The sequence below is a fragment of the Canariomyces notabilis genome (genome assembly GCF_033297395.1).
Source record: "Canariomyces notabilis strain CBS 508.74 unplaced genomic scaffold N656scaffold_12, whole genome shotgun sequence".
Classification (NCBI taxonomy): domain Eukaryota; kingdom Fungi; phylum Ascomycota; class Sordariomycetes; order Sordariales; family Chaetomiaceae; genus Canariomyces; species Canariomyces notabilis.
The window spans coordinates 452807-475536 of record NW_027041834.1 but is presented as its reverse complement, the minus strand read 5'-3'; the positions used below and the strand labels follow the sequence as shown (position 1 = coordinate 475536).

At 53.8% G+C, this 22730-nt stretch overlaps 8 protein-coding genes across 8 annotated transcripts; 4 read left to right on the top strand and 4 right to left on the bottom strand.

Annotated features, from left to right (window-relative positions):
• Window positions 1–519: 519 nt before the first annotated feature.
• N656DRAFT_798544 (uncharacterized protein) lies at window positions 520–2601 on the top strand (the record flags this gene model as incomplete). The annotated part of the gene is made up of 1 exon (XM_064817772.1): window positions 520–2601. One exon carries the CDS (start codon window positions 520–522, stop codon window positions 2599–2601), a length of 2082 nt encoding a protein of 693 aa, XP_064669770.1.
• A 649-nt stretch (window positions 2602–3250) lies between these two features.
• N656DRAFT_114578 (uncharacterized protein) lies at window positions 3251–4366 on the bottom strand. The gene is made up of 2 exons (XM_064808525.1): window positions 4187–4366; window positions 3251–4131 (listed from the first exon to the last, which is right to left on the bottom strand). Exon 2 carries the CDS (start codon window positions 4049–4051, stop codon window positions 3509–3511), a length of 543 nt encoding a protein of 180 aa, XP_064669769.1. The 5' UTR covers window positions 4052–4131; window positions 4187–4366; the 3' UTR covers window positions 3251–3508.
• Window positions 4367–5193: 827 nt separating this feature from the next.
• N656DRAFT_732401 (uncharacterized protein) lies at window positions 5194–8476 on the top strand. Its single transcript, XM_064812665.1, has 3 exons — window positions 5194–6182; window positions 6243–7022; window positions 7073–8476. Exons 1-3 carry the CDS (start codon window positions 5509–5511, stop codon window positions 8145–8147), a joined length of 2529 nt encoding a protein of 842 aa, XP_064669768.1. The 5' UTR covers window positions 5194–5508; the 3' UTR covers window positions 8148–8476.
• A 1701-nt stretch (window positions 8477–10177) lies between these two features.
• On the bottom strand, window positions 10178–11239 carry N656DRAFT_678195 (uncharacterized protein; the record flags this gene model as incomplete). Its single annotated transcript, XM_064810517.1, has 1 exon — window positions 10178–11239. A coding segment is annotated over one exon (1062 nt), but the record flags the coding sequence as incomplete, so codon positions are not given.
• Window positions 11240–11590: 351 nt separating this feature from the next.
• Window positions 11591–12480, bottom strand: N656DRAFT_114487 (uncharacterized protein). Its single transcript, XM_064808524.1, has one exon. It carries the CDS (start codon window positions 12310–12312, stop codon window positions 11848–11850), a length of 465 nt encoding a protein of 154 aa, XP_064669766.1. The 5' UTR covers window positions 12313–12480; the 3' UTR covers window positions 11591–11847.
• Window positions 12481–15391: 2911 nt separating this feature from the next.
• Window positions 15392–16298, bottom strand: N656DRAFT_114299 (uncharacterized protein). The gene is made up of 3 exons (XM_064808522.1): window positions 16005–16298; window positions 15826–15925; window positions 15392–15538 (listed from the first exon to the last, which is right to left on the bottom strand). The coding sequence occupies exons 1-3, from the start codon at window positions 16143–16145 to the stop codon at window positions 15501–15503; spliced, it is 279 nt and encodes a 92-aa protein (XP_064669765.1). The 5' UTR covers window positions 16146–16298; the 3' UTR covers window positions 15392–15500.
• Window positions 16299–17847: 1549 nt separating this feature from the next.
• N656DRAFT_710347 (S-adenosyl-L-methionine-dependent methyltransferase) lies at window positions 17848–19647 on the top strand (the record flags this gene model as incomplete). Its single annotated transcript, XM_064811667.1, has 9 exons — window positions 17848–17970; window positions 18033–18194; window positions 18459–18544; window positions 18600–18781; window positions 18835–19001; window positions 19060–19157; window positions 19225–19294; window positions 19416–19429; window positions 19527–19647. Coding segments are annotated over 9 exons (1023 nt in total), but the record flags the coding sequence as incomplete, so codon positions are not given.
• Window positions 19648–20938: 1291 nt separating this feature from the next.
• Window positions 20939–22701, top strand: N656DRAFT_114007 (uncharacterized protein). Its single transcript, XM_064808521.1, has one exon. It carries the CDS (start codon window positions 21267–21269, stop codon window positions 22260–22262), a length of 996 nt encoding a protein of 331 aa, XP_064669763.1. The 5' UTR covers window positions 20939–21266; the 3' UTR covers window positions 22263–22701.
• The last annotated feature ends 29 nt before the right edge of the window (window positions 22702–22730 follow it).

Genomic DNA, 22730 nt, shown 5'->3' with positions numbered 1-22730 from the left:
GCTAGGTGGCTGGCCTCGCTCCTTCCCTGCTTGGTGGTCAGAAACGATCAGGGTGGTTTCGTTTCGACGCACATCCTCAGCAGGCCTGTGACTTCCTCTGTTCCTGATTATAGGTTAATACTGTTCATCGGTCAGCGCACTGTTGAATAGCGATTTTGGTTGAATCGGACACTGTCCGAGGCATACTACCTGGCATTTAACCAAAGCTTGGGGAACAGAGGGTGTTAATAGGGGAGGACGGTGAGCGAACTTCTGCCATTGCCCTACTTGGCGATTTCCTCTGTTTACTTCGTCCCCTCGCTTTCGCAAACCCAAATCAACTACTCCAGCCTTTGCACCCCGCCACTTCACCCATCATTCACACCATCTCCTGCCCATTCTTTAGCTGCCACACGGGCCGATGAGGAAGGGTGGTCGTGCATCTTTGCGTCGGCGTCCCGAGCCAACTTTCACATACAACCCGCGCCACTTGCGAGAACTTTCCACCCAAAAGAAAAGAGCCTTCAATAAGAATTCACAATGGAGGAAGGCTTCCGTGCGGAGACAAGCGATTCCACCAGAGTAACGACCCGTCCTGGACCAGATGCTTGTCGCCTGTTGGCCAATCCATCAACCTCGGTCGCTGTTGCGTCCTCTTGTTCACTGGTTGAGCACCCGACCGTTAGCCAATATCACGGCGCTGGCTCCTCTCCATTGACTTCACCAGAGTTAGATGCCGCAAAGGATTCGGCGCCGTTGGCTTCACGGCAGATTAATGGAGCACAGCTTTCGACCCCATCAACATCGCCAGAGACCGACACAGCCCAGTTTACGGATCGTAAAGCAGTCGCGCCAGGAGCGTCTGGAAAGAAAGTCGATAATGATAATGGCATGGAACTTGCCTACGACACCTCTTGCGTGGCGCCGATTCCCTTCCCACGGCCTAGGCCTGGGATCACCTGCCATCCAGTTCGGAACAGAACCAGGATCCCGAACCCCCCGCTCGATCTAGCGACAGCCCTGAACCGAGACAAGCCTCTGGGCAGGCGGGTGACAGCCACACCGATTGTTACAGTTTCGGACTGGGATGGCGCCCACGTGTGCGGCACTCTCGCCGAGACAGCGGCCATCGGGGGGGAGCCCATCCTCTTTGCCAAACAGGTCGAAATCGGGCAACCAAGTATTCCGTATGGCGACTTCGCAGTCTTGCGCCATGATTTCTTCAAATTCCCGCAGCCCGACATGGGAAAGATTAATCGAGAATTCGACGAAGACTATCTGAAAGTGAAGAACCCTCCTACTCTAGGACTCGACCTGCCGATTGTCGACAAATGCATGGACCGATATGCCGAGGAAACCATGGTCTTTGCCGAGACAATGGAAGAGCACCAGGACCAATTTGACTCGTGGCAGCATGTCATCACCTCCAATGAAAAAGCCCTCAAGGATCTTGATGAGAAACGGGGACGGGTGATTCGAGATTACAAACAGCTGAAGTCGGTGCTGCCCGCGCGCATCCCGCGCGAATACCTTGCCGAGATCGCTGCGGCAGAGAAGGTTGCGCAAAGAGATATCGCACAGGCACAGCGCGAAATCAGGCATAATATCGTCCGTGGCAATACCATGATTGCGAACCATCTCCGGTGGGACTTTGACCTACCCGCAGCGATTGACGAAGCACAAGTCAAGAAAGTCGAGAACGAGACTGCCCAAGAGGAGCATGCGTCTTTGATGAGAGCAGCAAGAACGATTGGGACGCCCTATTTCGCGACAGGGCAAGATAACTCAGCAGTACAAGGGGTGACTCAGCAGCTCGCTTTGGTCGACGTCAAAGGAAAGGGGGTACTCAAGGATTCACAGCCATCACGATTTGAAGGACTCAACTCAGCAGAAGACGAGATTATCTCCACCGTTCCAGAATGGTTCACAATCCTAGACTCCAAGGGTATCATCAGACTCCGCGCGCGTAATCCCAAAGACAGACTTAAGGAACTCCTCAAGATGATCGCAGACACGTCGCTCGCCTCGACCACTGAGCAAGTAAATCCGCCAAAGAAAGCATCTACCAAAGAATACCACGACCCAAACCCGGGTTGGCCGTACATTAAATGGCGGGTCCGGGGAGGATGGTGGACATGCCGCAGCGGCCCAGAGGCGTCGCGCGCTGAACGGAAGTGCAAGCTCTGCCACAAAGAAGAGGCCGAGGCACCCGTGCCCAGTGCCGCTGGACCTAGCAACACAGACAAACACAAGATGCTTATGGCGGAAGTTGACAAAGCCATGGCTGAGGCGAACAAGAGGGACAATATGCGGCTACGGGAACGGCAGCAAAGTGAAGATGAGGAGAAGGCGCAGCGTCGGCAGCAAGAGGAGTGGCGACGCCAAGGTGGCGGATTCTTGGCCTATGACTTGCTCTATGGTGGACGGATGGATGACGTGAACTACGCCAGCCGGGTTGGACTGTCAAGACAACACAGTGAACCCAAATACAACACGGAAGTGGTCGCAACGTTCTCGAGCTCGGCATCAAGCTGCATGAGCCAGGCAAAGTCCCAGGAATCCTTCACAGAGTCTGATGGAAAGCCGAAGAAGAAGGGCAAGTCTGTGAGTTTCCTGGTTTGAACGTGTACCCGGGGTTCCTCTCTCTCATTTGATGTGGCACACAACACATATCACATCCAGGGTTTGGTGGATAAAGGGATAAGAAGGCGAATTGGGTTGGTATCTTGGGTCAGGGAGTTCTGCTTTTCCTTTGGGTGTTTTAGGCGTTTCCGGCTTTTAGAGGCTGGGCTTGCTGGTGCCTGTGATGGTTCATTCCATCTGCACCGCATCTTTGATACCCCTCAAGATCCTTCTTTGCGGCCCGAAGAAGTGGCGGTGATACCACATCGGCAGGCTCCAGCCAAGCTTGAACTTGGCCATGAGAGTTATGGAGACAACTGCTGGGTAGGGAACTGGCACGGGCTGGGAGTTGGGGGACCATCCAGGGTCGTTGTTCGTTATTAAGAAACATGATGGTCTCAGTTAATTTCTCGCTCTTACCCCTATCTGATGGGGTATTTGACGTAATGTGGAATAGTTAGGTGCTCTCAATGACTGAGCGGATATGCACAGACGAGCATTCTTGATTGTATCGTCAAGATGGTGCATACATTGGCCAGGGATGAGAAAGAGCATAGGTACTAGGGGAAGGCGATTCTTGTAAAGCGATGGCATAATACATATTAACTAACTAATAAGAATCGCTGAGCTTGTGCCGGAACAAGTGATACTGAGAGAGGTATGCCATGTATCGTGCGTTCAATAATCATGCATCTTTATCTCTGTCTGTCGTCTGTTGTTTATTCCTTACCGTTCTGTTCCGCCTGTCCATTAATCATCCGCCGGAACACCAAACCTGGGAGAGATATGTCGTCCTGTAGCGGTGAGTAGTATGTCCACGAGTGCCTTACCGGTAGCTAGGTACTCACCAATCTGGTTTCTGTGATTCCTAGAAACCCCCCCATATCGAATCCACAAAACCAGCAGATCATGCTTCTTGTCGTCGAGCAAGATAGGATCCTTCCCAGTGGCTTTTTGCGGGTATGCCTTCTCCTGCCACTTTCAACACCGTCCCTTGCTGAGCAACGCTCTCTGCCGGCTGCAGGCCACTCCTCTCCCCCCCAAAAGCAGCATCGCACCTCTCGAACCGCTCACCTCCCTCTTCTTGATAACAGCGAATCCAGCAACCTTGCTCCCCGACAACCTCGCCGCCCGCAGCCGGTAACCAGCCCTCCGGGGGACGATCTCCCCCTCCAACTTTCCCCCGCGTGCCAGGGTTAGACGGCTCTCCGTCCTCGACCAAAGGCGGAGCGGGGGAGGGCTCTCCGTCTTTGAATATGTTGCTGTCGTCGCCGCCATGCAGCGCCCGGCTCTGGCCGCGGCGATGCACCTCGCACGACTTGTCGGTCTTCTTCATGGTCATCCAGGCGGTGCAGTCGTGCCGGAACGGACCGCACACGTGCTGCGTGTCGCTGAACTCGATGCAGCCGCAGCCGAATCTCAGGCAGACCTTCCAGCAAAAGTAGGGCATATTGCCTCTCTTGCTCACTGTCGCGCTCTCTTTTGCTCGCTTGCTCGGCTGGAGGAGGAGTAGATGAAAACCTAGGGGTGCTGAGGTCTGAGGCTTGAAGGAGCTCTGCTTTGCCTAGGAATCTAGGTGCCGCACCTGCCTGCGTGTGGTTGAGCGGCTGGTTCGGTTTATAAGGACGTTGTCCAGGGTTGTTGCTGTTTTTCTTCGATGGCTCTGTACTCCGTACTGGCGCTTCTCGGTTTCACATGGATAAGAGCAGCTTTGGAGATGCTGCTAAGAGGGTATGAGAGAGCTTTATACTATGAATATTGGAGGTTGAAGTCGAGGTCGGTGGTAGGTGGCTTCTTTGGCAGAAGGGCAATCAACAGATGAGAGAGTCGATCTTTTCACATGAACACGGGACGCAGGAGATGGTGGTCTCGAGGGATGGATGAGGCAGTGTGTGAGCATGGGCAAGGCATCCAGGTAATGTCTAGAATTGCTTCATTCACTGCCGGTGAAGGCTCCGTTGATGTGTGACAGGGCGGAGGCAGGCATCGGAGATCTTGTTCATGGAGGTTACTCAACGCTCACAATTACCGTACATTGTAGGTCAAGTAGCTAGGCAGCACACTCAGCCAACAACCTAGTGTAATTATCTGCCGCCTCTTCGACGGCTGTGGCTGGGGTTGCCCTCGCTGGCCTGAGGCTGCATCTTCAGAAATCCGATTGGGAAATGGCACGGTGTTTTGTCCCGGCACTGCACCCAGCATTGGCCAGGGGGTTGTGGGCTGTACTGTATGTGTTGTAAGTATGTCCTTGTAGGAGACTCGTCGGTCAAGACACAGGAGATATCGCGCAATCGGATTGGGCCCCAATGGATAAGATGCATTGGGGATGCGTGAGATGCGTCTAGCTGTTTGATATTGGTGAGTTGGCATGTCCAGGAGCAAGGTCGGGTGCAGTTTTTGGAGAGGGTTAGAGTTCAGCAGAACTTTGTGGGGAATGGAGTCAGGGTCGTGGGCGACGCCGGCGCACAGTACCTAAAGTTGAACAATTCTTACAGTGACTCCCGCGATAGCGGCAATCGCCGCCTCGGCTCAAGCATCAACAACCACTGCCGTCATTGGTGGTTGCCACGTTCAGTCTTGTCTTGGAACAATGGAACGTTGTAACGTTGAAGCCGCAACACCAGAAATTCCAAGTTGCAGCTAAGATGCTACTTTGGTGAACTGGCCAAAGTTTCTCAGTTGTGGTTCCATTCGGAGAGAACAGTTGTTCTATTTAGTTTCTTGTATTAGTTTTTCCATTCTACACTCTAATCTGCCTCTTGTACCAGCAGCTGCCCCCTATTTCCTTCCGTTCCAGCTTGAGCAACTCGCCTTCGATTTGTGACTACCATGGCATAGGCACCTTATTCCGACGAGATCACCCCTTTTCGCAAACCTGCTATACACGCGTGTTCAGGAACGATCAAGATGCCGCGTTCCCGACCTGCCACAACGGGCTACGAGCGCCTCGCTCAGGCCGACCAGTTCAGCGATGACTCGGACTACGACGATCCCCTCGCCGCAAGCTATGCCTCGTTGCAGCCGCAGGCCGCGCCGCGATATGAGCCCATCAACCAGCCTCGTCCGCATTCCGGCATGGCGACGCCGAAAGCGCTAGGCCGTCGCGAGTCGTACTCGGCAGGTCGTCCCCGTCGACGCACCCGCCGGAACTCGGGTGTCGACCTGAAGGCCATCAATGCCCGCCTTGAACGCTGGGCCGACGAGATTGCCTCGAAATTCAAGCGCAGCCGCAACAAGAAGAAGGGCGAGGTGGAGCGCCTAGAGATCCACCACTCCGTCTTCCAGCCCCCCGAGGGCGTTCGGCCCGTGACGGCCGAAATGCTGGCCGTGCCTGAGCCTGGCTATACGACCAAAGCCGAATTCGACGCGATTGTGGACAGCGTCAGGTCCGCCATCCAGCAAGGTGTGCATCCGCGCATGATCTCACAGGGGAGCTCTGGCAGCTATTTTGCGAGAAATCCCGACGGCAGGGTCGTCGGCGTCTTTAAGCCCAAGGATGAGGAGCCATATGCAGCGGGGAATCCGAAGTGGAACAAGTGGATTCATAGGAACTTGTTCCCCTGCTGCTTCGGCAGGGCTTGGTATGTCAACCGTCTTTTCCAACCGTTTGATCCCTTAGCTAACTGTGTGTCCTCGGCCAGCCTAATCCCCAATCTTTCCTATGTCAGTGAAGCCGCAGCATATGTTCTTGACACCCAGCTCCGCACGCACCTAGTTCCGTACACAGATGTCGTGTATCTTTCGTCAAAGTCTTTCCATTACCCTTTCTGGGACCGTTACAACTTTTCGAGGAAAAAGAAGCCGCTACCTGCGAAGCCTGGCAGCTTCCAGGTCTTCCTCAAGGGCTTCAAAGATGCCAACGTCTTTCTGCGGGAACACCCTTGGCCAGATCAATATTTATCGGGATATCGCACTTCGGATACCCACAGGACACGGAACCGGCGCTGGGCAGACAGCTGTCGTCCTTCAACCGCCCGGCCGGACGATGGGAACAGCGATGACGGCCACGAAAGCCTGCATTCGGCCACTCCAGGGCCCGATAATTTTGTATGGACACCTTCCCTGAAGCAGTCGTTCAGGGAAGAACTCGAGAAGCTCGTCATTTTGGATTACATTATGCGGAATACTGATAGAGGGCTTGATAACTGGATGATCAAGGTGGACTGGGAGGCCCAGGAGGTCTCGGTAGCGTCGGAGCCGGTGCGGCTCAACATGGACACGTCGGATCCGGAACAAGGGCCGAGGCCTGTAGACCTATCCCAAAGGAGTCCACCTAAAACCCGAGCTTCGTACCCGTATCGGGTGGAACGCCCAATGGACGTGTCTACGCCCGCGTCAAGCACGCCGGACCCGAAGATCACAATAGGGGCCATTGACAACTCGTTGTCGTGGCCCTGGAAACACCCTGATGCTTGGAGAAGGTGAGCCGCCGCACCAAACACTGGTCGAGATTGGTACTGACAGATGACAGCTTCCCCTTCGGATGGCTCTTCCTGCCCGTCGATCTCATCGGCCGGCCCTTTTCACAAAAAACGCGCGATCACTTTCTCCCCTTACTTACCTCTACTCATTGGTGGAGTCAAACGCAGCTCGCTCTGCGCAGGGTGTTCCAGCTCGATCCCGACTTCCAGGAGCGCATGTTTGCCCGCCAGATCGCTGTCATGAAGGGTCAGGCATGGAACGTAGTCGAGACGCTCAAAACACCCGACCATGGCCCGCTCGAGCTCACACGCCGTGCTAAAGTATGCGTGTGGGACGATTTGGTTGACGTGCCTGTCGCCGTCCCTATGAGGGTTGCAAGCGCCGAGATGCGTCGCCGTGCCACCGCCGAGTCGGACTCTGCCGTAGCCGGCGGCGCCATGAATCACTACAGCAAGGATAAAGACAAGTCCTCGAGCGATAGCATACCGGAAGCTGAAGAGGAAATGGACATTGGAGCCGCCAACACCACCACGACGTCACCAGCCAGCGCCCCAGCCACGGCTGGCGTTATCGCCCCCAGCGCAGCGCCAGGTGCTGCAGTCGACCTCCTGGGCCTCGCCAGCCCCCCGGCAGACTTACCCCACCCAGGCCGCTTCGAACTAGCCCTGGCTGACGAACTTTCCTCCCCGAGCCCGCTCAACAGCGGCAACCCCAACGGCTCCTCCTTGAAACCTGACACCGCGGGCAAACATGCCCGCCCGCACCTCAGCCGCGCTTCCCAAAGCCACCGCACCCTGAACATGTACTCCCCCGACCGCGGCGGCGACCGCCCAGCAGTGGACCACCAGAGGCGCTTCTCGTTTGCCACGGCCGCATCGAGGAGGGAGAGCAACTCCATTGCTGCACAGCTCTACGGGAGGAGTAGTTATGAGTATGGGGGCGGTGGCCGGGGTGGTGGATATGCCGAGTGGGAGGGGAACGAGGGAGCGGATGACGATGACGAATTGGAGGGCGGTGATCTGGGGTATGCGGCGGCTAGCGGGATGGAGGGGAATCTGAGAAAGGTGATTGTGGAGAGGCTTGAGCCGGTCAAGAGTCGGAATCCCGTTTTTACTTGTTGTTGATGTTGATGTACCGTTGACGGCGTTGCTTCAGTATATGTATGTCTTTTCATCTATCTTGAATATGTACAAGTATTGTCGTGGTTGGCGGTTGGGGGACCAAGGAGAGAGGTTCATTTGCATGGGTGTGCCTGGCCTGCTAGATACATACATAGAGGTCCGAGCGGATGTGGGAAGGGTACGAGGCCGGCGTTGTTATTGTCCCTCTATAAGTCGTTGTTTTATGCATCACTGTTCTCTCATGTTGACCCATCTCCATCTCTGTCGTAACAGAGATACACCTTGGCTCATCCCCTATTCCATGAGAGGTTTAGTAGGTGTGTAGAATGGACTCTTGGGCAACACTGTGAGAAGCTACCTGGTTCAAGTTGCTGTTATGAAGTATTTGTCGGGCTCCTATGAAGGCAGTCTTTCTGTTAGTCTTGACGCTGCTCGAGATGCAGGGATACGCAGAACTACGCGTGTTTGGTGGGATGAAGGACAGGGACAGCACCTTTCGTAAGGTAGGTTAGGTAAAATATGTCCTCCTTCTAGGACGTTACACTGCGTTAACCTCGATGGGTGAAAAAGCTCAGCGAGGCGAAGGGCCTAGGAAGAGTGGACATGACGATTGATAATACAGATCGTATCCTTTCATCAAGTCTATTCATATAGTCTCATAACGAATCCAGCTACAGTTTTCTAGCACGAGGGTTATTGTGGACTGCTCCTCCTACCGCACGTATGTACATTCAATACTTACTCCTAGTCGGAGTCCATTGTCCGTCGCTTCAAACTGCCCTTCACCTCAAGGTCATCTTCGTCCAACTTACGCTCTCTTCCAGTTTTATCAAGCCACCCGCCTGATCGCGTTTGTCAAGCTTGCGCTTGAACTTCAAAGCTGAGCAACTCCGTCGACTTGGCCATGACGAGCCCCATCAAATAGTCGGAATATTCCCGCGAGGCTGACCCGCCTTGGGCACCTGTTGCCTTTACGATGACAAGAATGCGGCTGATATGCTCTTCTGACAGATTCTGCTTAAGCATCGCACGAAATAAGTATGTGAAGTCCATCCTGACCGTAGTCGAGCCGTACATCCCGGACACCACGGAGAAGAGGTCATCAGAACTCGATATGGTCATAACTGGCCGCTCCATCACCCCAGTGACGGGTTTAAGGCCGAAAGCATCGTCAAATTCCGCGCCAGCCCTGAGAAAGTCTGCGACCGCGTCAGCGTACAGTTCCTTGTCGAACTCTTCCTTCGTTATGTTCACCAGAGTCGTGAACAAAAACAGGGCAAATGTCGCGACTTTACTGCCCGTCGACGACCACCCCTTGCTGTTTGGATCTGCCCCATATTTCAAGAACAGAGAAAAAAGCCTCGTTCGGAGTGCTTAGGCGAGTTTAATTTGGCAGAATTGGCTTTCTCTCATCCCCCCACAGCACTCCTGAGTGAGATAACACCATGGAGTATAGCATGAAGAATCTCCATGCTGAGGAAGTCTAAACTCCTCATTTGGATTCTCACCATGCTCCAAGAGCTTGGACAAAGTCTTTGCCGGTGGACTTGGCGCCTGCAGGCGACGAACAGACTCGGCGCTCCAAGGACCGAAAGGTAGCCGGGGTAGTTGCAAAGCAACTTCTTTGACAAGTATGTTGACATGTCTCGGCGGAGTATCGTGCTTCTGAAGAAAATATTTGGGGAAAATGTTTGTCCATGGTGTCCGAGAGGCACAGCCTGCGTCGTCTTAACCATCAGGACGATCGACCTTTCAAGTTCGTCAATGATCTTAACAATGTCGGCAATACGACTGGCTGGGACTTTGGAACTGTAAGCGAGTACAAGCTGGACGATTCTGTCTAGGTGGTCTTTGGGCCTCAAATCATCGAGTCCGAGGCGGCCCGAGTTGCCCCAAACCAATACCAGGTCATCGAGTCCTGCAAGAGGTTCAACAAAGTAGAGCCTAGTTGATTTGATACTCGCAACGTAGGCCTTGCAGATAGATGTGAAGGCTTCGAAGCCGGCTTTTAATTTGCTTGATATGTATTTGGTCATTTCTGCGGTGAGGAGGAAGTCTCGGACCGTACGATGTAGGAACTGGACTCTTGGCACAGGTGCGAGTTCATCGTCGCCATCGTTGTCAACCTCCAAGAGGCCCATTGTGCGAGCATTGACTCGTCGCCGTGTTTGATCGTAACGACGTAGGTGTTCACCTTTTGTTATGGGGGTGGTGGGAAGCTTTATGTAGAAGTCTGAATCGTCATATTCTTGATCATGATAGGCGTAAACCTCCCAGCGGAGCGGGCAGTCCGCCCGGAGCGCAATCTCCAGTATGCCAGCCATTTTCGGGTGGTAGATTTCATCAACGCTGTTGAGCATGTGCTTGAAGAGTGACTCCAGATCGTTCGGTAGGCGGTCCAGCCTTGCCCTGAGATCGCCAGGGCTATCGTCATTTGAGAGGCCTTCCCGTAAAGATCTGGTGACGAGAAAGGCCCAGAGAAATACGCCTTCGGCTCTCTCTGCAATGTCGTTAATCAACTCATCCTTGGTCATGCTCTCAGGCGACCATTCGCGCCACCTGGGATGATTTTCCATTCGGCCTTGGACGAACCCTCGTATATCATTCTTCGTCCTGTTGTGGATCACCAGCATCGTTGCAGGATTCTTCCCAAAGAAGTCTTCAAAGACATTCAATGGACGGCTGGATAGACAAAGCTTGAATCCAGGCAGCTCACAGAGTGTTTTCAACATCTGGCACAGTTCGTAAGGATCACCTTCAAACTCGTCGAGTCCATCAATGAAGAGGCAGAACTGTGCCGGACGGATTCCCAACCGCGAAATTCTGCGTAGAACATCCAGAAGATCTGCCATAGTCCAAGAGAATTGCCATGTATTCTGTAGGACGGCGCTCCATTGCCGAGGGCAGACCTCAGGTATCGTCGACGGGCACTCTCTGAGAATGCCAAAGAGCAGTGTTTGCAGCAGACCAAGGTTGGACTTTTGCATATCCGTTCCGGCACTCCAGAAGAAATGGCTGGCCATCACTGCTCGATCAGGTCTTGCCCATTCGTTGATAATGTCCGTTGTCGTTGCATTGTTGACAAGGAACTTCATCAAAGTCGACTTGCCTGAACCAGCCTTGCCAAATATCCAGAAGACGCCGCTGTCCCTCCTCGGCCATTCGGCAAAATGCGTCTCGTAAATCCATTCAAAAGTGTGTTCGTGAGCCACGGCCACTGCTTCGTAGCGAATTTGCTGGCATGAAAAGCTCAAACTCTCCAGTATCTTTTGCTCAACTTTCATCTCCACTCTCGCCGAGTGAGATTTCCTGAGGCTTGCAATGAGCTGCTCGAGCAGCGGGGTAAAAGGCCCTGGCTCCCCTTCGGATGGAGGCTCGTCGACTAGGCCACCCCTGCCGACTTTACCTTTACATTCGTCGGCCGTCGGATCAGTAAAACTGAATGCGGACGATCTCTCAGTCCCTTCGGAACTGTTTCCACAAGAGGGCCAATAGGAGTTGGGGCGCGACTTGCTGAGGCCGAGTTCAAGGCGGTCGATTCCCCGGGTGATCATGTCAAGTTTGGCGTCTTGCTGCACTCCGAGCGCTCTGCCCCCCTCCTTCAAGAGCCTCAACTCGTCTCTGAGCTGTGTCACCTGCTCACTGCGCGCTGGAATCAACATTGAAGGGCCTTTCTTGCCGCGGTGCTGCACTGGAACTGTGCTTACACCAAGATGGATTGGATATGTAAAGACATGACTGCTTGAGTTCTTCCCAGTGAAGTCTCTAGCTCAGCAATCCTTCTTTTCCCAATAGAACTCCTGACTGCGGCTTTCACGCTTCGCCACAGCTTGCCCTTCCCATCAGCAGCCGTTGCGCCGCCGACGACGCAGAGGATGGCGTCGCAGTCTTGTTTGCATTTCAAGGAAAGCTCCCGGAGACCTCTAGTCCGAGCACCAAAAGCGTCGGCAGGTCCATTTTCGGCTGTCATAGGGGCGCTGTTGCATCCTTGTGCGAGCCTTTGGCTCAGATCCGCCAAAATCTGGTAGACGTCTTCGAGTTTCTCATCTTCGGCAGACTGGCCCCGGGCAGCATGGAATATCTCGTGAGCATTCAACCCTAGTTTAGTTACAAATTCGATGAACTGAGCGACGGCTGTCGCAATACTAAGTGCAGACAATGGCTCCATAGCATTGCTGGTTGAAGGTCCAAACGGTCCACCCTTGAGACTTGGAGTCGGGCTGTCATGCCACTCTCAATAGATACCTTAGGGAGGCAGGTAGTCTACGTTCTCAATTTGCAGGAACGCCAGACTCAGCAAGGTGGTCTAATCGGGCGCTGCTTGCAGCCTTGCGGCAGCTCCAGGCACACCATAGCCCACGGGCAGCGAATCACGGGTGCCAAGCGGCATTGCCTTTCCAAGACCAACCTGGACCTAGGCAGAATGGTGTTTCCTGCGTCTTGTCACTTTCCGCTTCTTGAAGTTAGGTGTTCTCGGTGCGGCGATAGACAAGCTATAACCAGGAGAGAGAAGCCAGTGAACCCATATGACATGCCCAAGGAAATTTAAGGAGGCGAAGGTCAAGGACAGGAACATGGTACTGTACCATGGAACGGAATCGGTGTCAGAATCGGAAGGTGATTTCCCTTCAAGGTGGCATTGGATTTGTTTGATGGACAGGAAAGATTGGGAGATACTTACAGCGGTAAAAGGTCAGCGCCGTTTCGCTGCGAGATCATATCGCATCATTAGGATCCACCTAGACAAAGATAGCTAGGTACAGCACAAGCAACTGCAACTGCCCTTGAGACGAGGACCAGCACTTCGGACCAGAACCCTCCTTGGGCAGGCAGCGTCGAATCGGTCGATTGGTCGCATGCTGCTTGTTGTACGTACAAGTACGCAGCGGCAAGGCAACTGCGTCTGATATGGAGGCCGAAACTTGAGTGTGCAGTTCCACACTACAGTAGTGTGCAGTTCCACACTACAGTAGTGTGCATTTCCTAACGCGCCTTGTGTACCCGTGGGCTCGTCCTTCATATGCACTCAGGAGGCACTATCCAGATAAACAATGGTCGCTGAGTGAATACGAAGCCCGAGCCCACGGGTAGGTCGGGCTAAGAGAAAGCCACACATGTAAAATACCGCAGCCACTGCATACACCGCTACGGCATCGAATCACCGTATGGTAGAGAACGGCGTCAATATCCCTACTCGGGATCGGCGGGTACACAAAGCAAGCCGAGAAGGTGATCTTGTCTCGAGCCGCAATACCTAGCGAGAATGTCAAAGTCGGGCATCCTTTGTGCAAGGCTTGCAGCGGTTCCAAGGTTGGCAGTTGGAGCCAGCGAGGGTTTTGAGGTCCAGCTTAGTGCTGCGTATAGGGAATCCTCAGTGACAACTCAAACTCGAGATCCTGTTAAGAGGGGTAGTAGAGAGGATCGTTTTTGCATACAAAATCTCGGCTGCACTAACAGCCGTCTCATTCTCCTGAGGTACAGTACATGCATCAGACATGCATGCCAGTCAGTGGGGCTGCGCTCTCCAAAGGACCTTCCGCCGTAGGATTCTAGGTCGCGCAACTTCCTCGCCTCGTCTACTACCCTCTCCTCTAGTACCAGCAGTAGAGAAGACACTGAAGAGTCAGTCCCCAACCCGCTGCCTCACCTTGTTTTGCGATTGCCCTAATCCCCAGGGCTTCACGGCATGAGCATGCCAACTCATGTGGTACTCTCTGCAAGTCCACCATGTACTGTACAGTACATACATACTTACCTTACAGGATGTTAGGGTTTAACCTTAGCGCGGGGTGGTGTTCAAGCTTCGAAGCGGTCATGTGGAACCGGTCAGCGAGTCCGGCCCGGTGTCGGCATCGTCTCAAAGCTAATACTGAGGTGAGAACTTGGGAGTTAAGAAATTGTTATATATTTCTTCTTCCTTTGCTTGTCCTTCCGTATCTGTGCTCATCCCGTTGCTTGGTCAAGCGAGGGAGCAGACTCAGCGGAGAGGTTGCGAGGAGCAGGGGCCTGTAATCTCCCGTCGCACAACCCGCTCGCATGGGAAAACAGGGGGGCCTGGGTCGGTACAGCACGTAGCGTAGAAACAACCACCACCCGATAATGTCTGAAAAGATTGTTAATGGAAACGCCATGGGGAACGGCCAAAGTTTTAGCTCCATGGTCTTTCATGTGCACGAGTACTTCGTATGTACTGTAGGGGACATTCGCCGCGATGCCGGGCAGGCTCGCCTCGGTCACGATGCATATACCCGGGTGAACGGCCTGTTTCCGGGCATGGCATTCTCTCTGCATAAACAAAGTATGGTCTACTCATCCATCCTCAATCCTCATTGATGCATTTGACAACAGCCATGAAACTGAAAGCCAAATGAGGCCACGTGCATGTCGTGGCGGTTGCACCACAGCGGCACAGGCAGATGGGAAAATGGTGGGAAGGATCGTGGTACCGTGTGGTGTACTCCGTGGTAAAGGTGCGGTTGGGTCAAGTGAAAAGAGAGAGTCGTCAACCGCGCCCTGTCCCGAGGCAGCGGTTGCGGCTAGGGAGGGCCCCTGGTCGATTGCGACAAGTTCGAACCCTGTCGCTGTTCAACCCCTGCACGGTCCCATCGAACCGGCTCCGTCGGGAATTACAGTAAATACGGTACGCGTGTAAAAAATAGGTGATGCCGGTATCGTTGGGATTCCCTTTTTGTACTGTACTGTACATACGTACCTGGATCGACGTAAAAAAAGGTACATACAAGAGAGAACAGAAAACATTTGCCTTGTCCAGGACTGACGTACAGCTTTCGAACTCTGGAACGGTGCCATTCTGCACGAACAGACGGAGATTTTTCGGCGTCCGCTGCATACGCTGCAGTCGCTGCCCAGTGTACGGGAGGTTGTCTGGTTTGAGTCTGGGTAATATTTCGTCTGATATGGGAGCGGGGAAAAGCTGTTTGGAAAGCCGCTTCCCGGGATAGCCGCAAATGATTGACTGATTGATGGAGGAACTCGGTCCCAATGCTCGGGACATCAAAAATGTGGTGCCTGCAAGTCGTGAGGGTTACCCACTTATGGTCGTGACCGCCTCCTTGGATCGCTACACTAACACGAACGTAAAGTACACAGGTAACGAGGGCCATCGCGTGCACCCGCATCGTTGTTGGACGTGGGCAAGGCCTACTTGGACAAAAAGCCTAGGTACCCAAGCCTCGGTTGCGATAATCTCTGTGTCTTCAAGCCGAGTTTAGATTTCCGCCAGAACCATTTCATCATGCTGCGCGATGCAGGGGGTTTCCGAAGCCTCATTTCTTCCCTGACGCCTAAAGAAGCCGCGGCCGCGGCGACACAACGTTACCTCCGCAACGGGCCGTTCTACGATCGTCCCATACAGAGGTCCACGGGTTCTGCAACTGCCATTAAACATTAGCCGAACAACCCATATGTTTCTGCACTACAGCACATTGTTAGGGGGGAGGGGTTCGATCATGACTACAAAGACTGATCAGTGACAACAGATTCACAGCTCTAAGGGCCCTTCGCAAGCCGGGAACCCATGGCGAGGGCGTGTGCCAAAAATGACAGCAGAGACCCGTGGGTATGGTTTGCGCACAGATGATAAGCGGGCAATTTACCAGCCAGCCGGAGCTGACAAGACATGAGGCGTCGTCTCCGACTCGCTGGGAGGAGGGGTACGTACCCCTGGATCTTGTTTCGGCCCGGTTCGCTGGGAACATATGCCCAGCCACCCACGTTACGTGCCGCATGTGAACGGCAGTCCCTGGCCGTCTTTGCGACTGCTTGACGCCCATTCATTGTTTTGACCGATCAGCAAATCTCGACTCTGCAGAAGTAGTGTACTGTACTGTGCATACATACAAGCTGCCGCCTACAGGCCAGCCGAGGCTGCCCGTCAGCGAATATCTGCCCGCCAAGTACGGACAACCACACTGGAATAGGGCCGGGATTGCTGAGGTTATTATGGATGACACGCCGGCCGGTTGCGACAAGGGGGAGCATCGATGCTTTGCAGGCGGTATGTACGCTAACGTACAGGTAAAGTTAGTAGTGCCCGCCTAAACGATGAGCGGCAGAAATTTTCTCGGAAAATCCTTCCTTTGCCCTTTCAATCCCGCCCAAAACGTACAGTACCTTACGAATACCTATGCGACACCGTCCCGGCGGGGCCGTAGCGGGCTCAACCCTCTTTGTGATTCCGAGACCATGTCCTCGGATACATCTCAGCCGCCTTGGATTAACCTTTGATGTGGTGTGGTGTAGTGTACCTAGCCCCTTAAGCCCTTGCTTGACGTCAGGCCGGTCTGGCAGCCGAGAATCAACAGAGCAAAGAGGGGGAAATTCGTCCTGGTCGGGAAACTGTTGTCAGGTGCAGCGTAGGTACAAGTACCTGGCGCCAGCATTGGCTCGGATGGTGGCTCCTGCCAAGTCCCTGGAATACAGTCCCATTCTCCGATGACCCGGTTTCTCCGCCTGTTTTGATTCTGGAGGTCCCAAACGGTAGGTCCATATGCGAACTTTTCTTAGCGGATCGAGCATTATATTATAGGACTGACGGAACAATAAGCTCAAGGATGCCCATTCGCCCAGCCATCCAGTGAGTCGGCAGCCCCCTTGTCTCCACTGCCGGGACCAGACATAGGCACGCAGAGCACCCGGGATACATCGTTGTCTGCCCAACTCAGTCGTCTGTGTGCTGCTGCATCAGGTTAATAAGCTTGCCCTTCATTAACGGGGACCCTGCCGCTTGACGGAGGAGACACGTTCAACTGCCATGCCAGAACCTGAACCTCTCCAATCAGAGGACTATCTGCAGTTTTTGAACCGGGGCTAGCGGTGACTGGCAACCGTCGGCCGAGTGGATGCCATCTAGGAGCGGGAAAGGTGTTTCACCCTACATGTCTTGATTAGCAGAGAGTCAATCCAAGCGCATGCGGGGGCGGGCTCTCAAAAGCTTGAGCATGCAGAGGGCACTGCCCTCTCCGCCCCCATTCCCTGGCAATGTCCCCATCAGTCCACGTAGCCAGAGGGCCGGCAGTCCTGGCCAAGGGCGGTGTGGCTTTTTTTTTTTTCCCAACTCCCTTTCAGCACCTGAGAGGCTGCAACAACTTTTAAGGCAACGGCGGTACCGCAATCTGCTTCCCACCCACTTCGCCGGGAATGCTGGTTGTCAGGGACAGGGGTCGGTAGTAGTCCCTTGCTATATTTCCATATGCCTAGAGGATAATGGTGCCAACAACGCGCTTTGATCGACAAAGGCATCGTGGCGCGCAAACCGCCTCGGTGGGCCAATCTGAGTGATTTGGCACGGGAACAGGGCCCACTAAGGAAAGAGTTGCTCATTTCAAACGTGTGAGAGTGCCGCAGATGGAGAGGCACATGGTCCGATATAGTCTTCGAAGCCCGTCCCGAGGAGCAAGGGGTTGAAAGTACCTCCGCCCACGCTCCCGGGCCCGCATAATGCCATGTAGGTCCTCAAGATGCCTGAACCCAAGTTCCCGACTGCTTTCCCTTAAACTTCGCGTGGGATGCCTGTGTTCTCAACTCTCCCTGTGGTTATCTTCCTGACTGCGCAACTGTTCCTCGACATATTCCACATTCCAAGCACCATAAGGCTAGAGACGGCCTGCTGCAGTCATGGACGAAGGGTATTTGACGCTCCGGTTACTAGCTTTCACCCGGGAGTAGGAGAAATGCTAAAGCCAGCTCTAGCGATGCTGAAACTGTCCCTGTCGACAACACATACCGGGAGCTCGTCGTCCACATTAACAGGGAATTCCAGCGATATGCCGTGGAGAACGGCATCTATTTCGCTCCCGTTGACGATGTAAGCTGTGCCATGTCTGTTCGCCAATTCCTGTTCTCATCAGCGTTGCATTGGCCGGGCAGGAAGAAATCGACCGTCTCCAGTACATGCACGAGATCTTCAACATGATGTTCGACAACAGGCTCATCTTTCCTCCGATTCCGCGTCCGCGAAGAATCCTGGATTGTGGTTCCGGGTCCGGGGCGTGGGCTATCGAGGTTGCGGCGGAGCATCCGGATTGCGAGGTGTGTGTTTGCTCCGTGGTGGACGGACGTCCCGATTCCTGTCCCTGAGACGATGCAGAAGCTGGGTGTGGGCGCCAGGCAACTTGTGTGCGCAGGACAGCTTGATAGCGTTCCATGATCGCAATCTGAGTCCCCATGCCGGGGAAGAATATTCCTGGGTTATCCTCGGTTACGCCTGCAGCACGGCTGTTTGGGCGAAGCGGGTTTATCGATCAGAAGACGTCATCGTATGGCATCCTGAGCTGACTTCGTTTGTGATTTCAGGTAATAGGAATCGACGTGTACCCGTACCCGGTACCAGAAGATGCGCCCCTAAATGTGGAATTCCAGGTAGACGACCTGAACAGTCCGTGAGACAACCCGACGGCAAAGACTGGCCGGTCGCCGTGGCTGACATCAGACTAGATCTACCTTCCCTTCGAACTACTTCGATCTGGTGCACAGCAGGATGATGGCCGGAGGCATTCATGCAGACAGATGGCCGAATTACTTGAGGGACATATTGAGGGTGCTTCGGCCGGGGGGTTGGTGTCAGATGGTGGAGATATACTTCAATGCGCAGTCGGATAACGGGACTCTTACCTCAAGTAGGTTTCAACGGCATTGCCCGTGACGCACAAGCACTGATGCAGGCATCAAGACCATGCACTTCAGGTATGGTCACAGAGCTATATGCAAAGCATACAGCCCGCAAAAGACCCCAGGGCGCCGCTGCGGTTGCAAAGTTGGATGACTCAAGCGGGTTTTGTCGAGATCGAATCCCGGTTGTTGACTTTACCCCTGAGCGGGTGGTCGAGCGGTACGTGGGTCTCCAGACGAAGCAATGCCACTGTCTGCCAAAGACAACCAGTGTTCTGACAAGTAGCTAGATCCGCGGGACTATGCCATCGGCACAGCAAATCGACCCAATGTCCACCGGCTCCTATCCTCTCTCGCCATATTCCCTTTTGCGCACACACTGGAGTGAGTAAGGTCCTGTAACTCCAGGCCTGGGAAGCGTGTTTGGTGCTGATTTTGACTGCAACGGCAGCATGACGAGCACAGACATAGAGCTTCTAGTTGCGCAAGCTCGTAACGAGGCAGATAATCCAGCCTTCAAGGTACGACGAGAGAGTGGCCACTGCTCGTAATCCCCAAGGCATCGGCGATTCATTGTACTCAGGGGCTTCCGCGCCCTGTCTTTCCTGGCTGCTTGCTAATTGATTGCCGGAACTTGCGCAGGCTTATTTTCCAGTGTAAGATGCTGGTCCCAGGACTGGCCGTCTTCGAGCCATCGTCGCGATACTCGATAAGTACCGGACATAGACAAAACTGACGGTAAAATTGCCTTAGGTACGTTTGCATCGGCCGGAAACCGGGCGGAAGCCGGCAACAGCGGCACAGCGAAAGCCGTAGCGAGAATCACTCCAAAGAACGGAGACATAGCGACTCGAGGAAGAGGGCGAGGCACTAGCTATAAGGACGAAGCACGAAGCGCAGACAACGAGGGTTCTTGGTGTTAGCGATGCCGCATAGCGTGGTTTTTTCTGGGTACATACTACCGTAATACGTGAGCGGCTGGGAATCGGTTGGGCAAGGGACCTACCAAGATGCCTATACAAAAGACAGCATGATTATACCCGACTTATCCAACCGATCGGTCTCTTAGCCCGTTGCTGTATGTGTGCAGACAAGCGTGATCCTAAAGCATTGTGGTTACACGTCTGGCAATCGGTACGTATCGAGCGCAAACATGGTGACAGGAACGATATCATCCTGTCGGAGTCGAAATGTGTTTCGAATGATTCCACCAGGTTTGGCGATTGTGTTGTCTAATCAAGCAGTGAATACCTTACTCCTGGGAAGGAGGGTTTGGATCGGGTCGAGTAGGGCAACCATAGGGAAATAGCTTCGTAACTTCCAGTTGGAACTCCCTGCATAGTGGGCTCCTGAGAGGGGGCCCCTTCCGCTTTCCACCATGGTTTCGACGTCACGCGGCAGAAGAAGAAACTCGAAGAGGCAATGGGCGCCGGAACTATTTGCCAAGGCCATGACCAGGAGTTTACACTAAGACTTTAAATGAACGTTATCGACCCCTCGCGATGCCTGCCCACTCCACGCCATCTGAATTCCGCCTCGGCCCGCCACGGGACTTGCTACCCACCTACCTTGGTGTAGTGTATGCGGACTTCGTACACTACAGCAGGTGACTCTTTCTGGAAATGGCCGTCGCATGGATGCAGAGGACAATCAACTCGACTGCTACCTACGGCACCTAAGTAAGGTAGGGGACATATAGTACAGTATGTTGGTCCTGTTCAAAGGACGAATACACACTGGTGCCCAACCTCAACAACAAGCCCTCGTCCAAAAGCTAGTTAGAAGCGTGGGTCCTCCGTTCAAACCCACTCAATCAAGACGGGAATGTCTCCGAGTCGGTATCCCATCAACTACGCCTGTATCTCAAGCAACAGGTCCACATTGTCCCATGCCGCGATGGAAAGCCTTGTCTTTCCAGACCAAAACGTTCACTGTAAGAATCCCCGTATCAAGCGGCCGCGGCTGTGCCCGGCGCTGCCCCGATCCTGGTGGTGGATCTTGTGCATTGGGGGCGGGATGTCAGGTGATTGGCGTCTCCTTATTCGGCGTCACGTTATTTGTACTGTACTCCCTAAGTTACAGCGACCGAAGTGCGATTCACTTTGGACGCTACTGGTTTGAGCCTCGCATAAAGATGCGACTAGAACAGTCCTTTCAATCCATACACTTGGTAATAAGCGATTCTGTAGTACTTCATAGTGGTTACGGGTTCAATACTGTGTTAGGTCTAACTCGGACTCGGAGCATACCTCCAACAGTACCTCTGTACATACGGTGCAAACAGTACGAATCGTGCAAAGTCAACCAATGGGGTTGCGTGCCGATGCTTCTAGTGGACACCCGCAGCTCGATCATTTCTCGCCCGTTTGGAAATCTCGCGATGCCACGCAAGGAGGCAGAAGCAATCACAAACAACTGAGCATTGCCCGTCCCGACGAAGCTCTGTTGGAAACCTTAATTGCCCGGCGCCCGACAATCTAGCTTCTAATAACCATGGCAAGCAGAATTTCTCTTTCAGTCGGCCGATTCCGCCAGGCGAGCTGTGCGCCTTCAGCAAACCGGTGCACCTCGGCCGTTTGGCGCAAGGCATACTCGACCGAGCTGTCCCCGCCACCCCTCCTCTCCAAGCTCAAGGATGACCTCAAGACAGCCATGAAGGCCAAGGACACAAACCGCCTATCCGTCTTGCGCTCTGTCCTTGCGGCGACGCTCAATGCCAGCAAGACAGACAAGCCTATCACGACCAACGCACAACTAGTACGCCTCCTTCAGAGGACGGCGAAAAAATCGCAGGAAGCGGCCCTAGAAGCTAGAGCCGTAGGCCGAGAGGATCTGGCTGAGAAAGAGGAGGCCCAGCAGCGTATTCTCGAAGAGTATGTCGCAAGTGGCTCTGGCCTGGCCGGTGACGTGGGAGACGAAGAGGTCCGGCGTGGTGTTGAGGAGTACAAGGCACGGCTTGCTGCCGAGGGTGTTACAAATAACATGGAGATGCGGAAACGCCTGTTCAGCAAACTAGTCTCGGATGATGGGCCGGTACCGGGGAGCAAGGCAATGCTGGCTAAACATATCAAGGAGGCAACCAAGAGGCCAACTGCCAACAGTCAGCCTAACTTCCATGGAAACGTCATGGCTCTTCAATGGGCTGCCGCGTCATTGAACAAGGCGCTCAAATCGTTAGGCCATGCTCTCCCCACCCTGGAGCGTGCGGAGAAAGCTGTTGGGCACGCCAGTCGCTCTCTTCGGAAAGGACCCGAAGAGCTACCTTGGAATCAAAACGCCACAACGGCCGTCTTGGCTACTACCGACTCTATAAAGGAAGGTTCTGCCAGTGTCAGACATCTCATGGAGAGTTTCAAAGGATATGGCGAAGCTCTTGCGGTTGCTGCCAAGATTATTGAAGTAGAGGCCGATAAAACGAAGGCCACGGAGGCGAGACCTACTCAGAGTAAGCCTCAGGAGCTTCCCGGAGGCGCTCCCAAGGGCATGTAAAGCTTCCACGGTGGTTGCCTGCAAGCTGAAGCAAGTCAGCACTTCCTTTCATCTGTACCTAATGTGTATCAACAAACCCGGATATGTACCATATATTATAGGGGTCCTATCAAGCTCACGCCCCGGGCCTCTATAATCATGTCCTCACTCCTAGATTTACAGGGATACCAAGCACCAAAAGTTGAAGCCACAAGCGGCTAAGCACGCCTTAGTAAGGACAAGTACGAGGCGGGGCGTGATGACGGCCACATTCGTCACACCTGTACTTAGCTCCAGGAAATTGACGTTTGTCCACTCGTGCCAACAGAGACTGTTAGGTACTTCTCTTCAGAGTTCAGACCCTACCACCATCAACTAAAGGCACCTAGATACCGGTAGTCTTAGCTGTCAGTGAAGTAATCAAGAGCAAATGGTGGCCACACCACCCTTGTTGAATGGTGAAGTAGGATGACTGTACGAAGTACTACC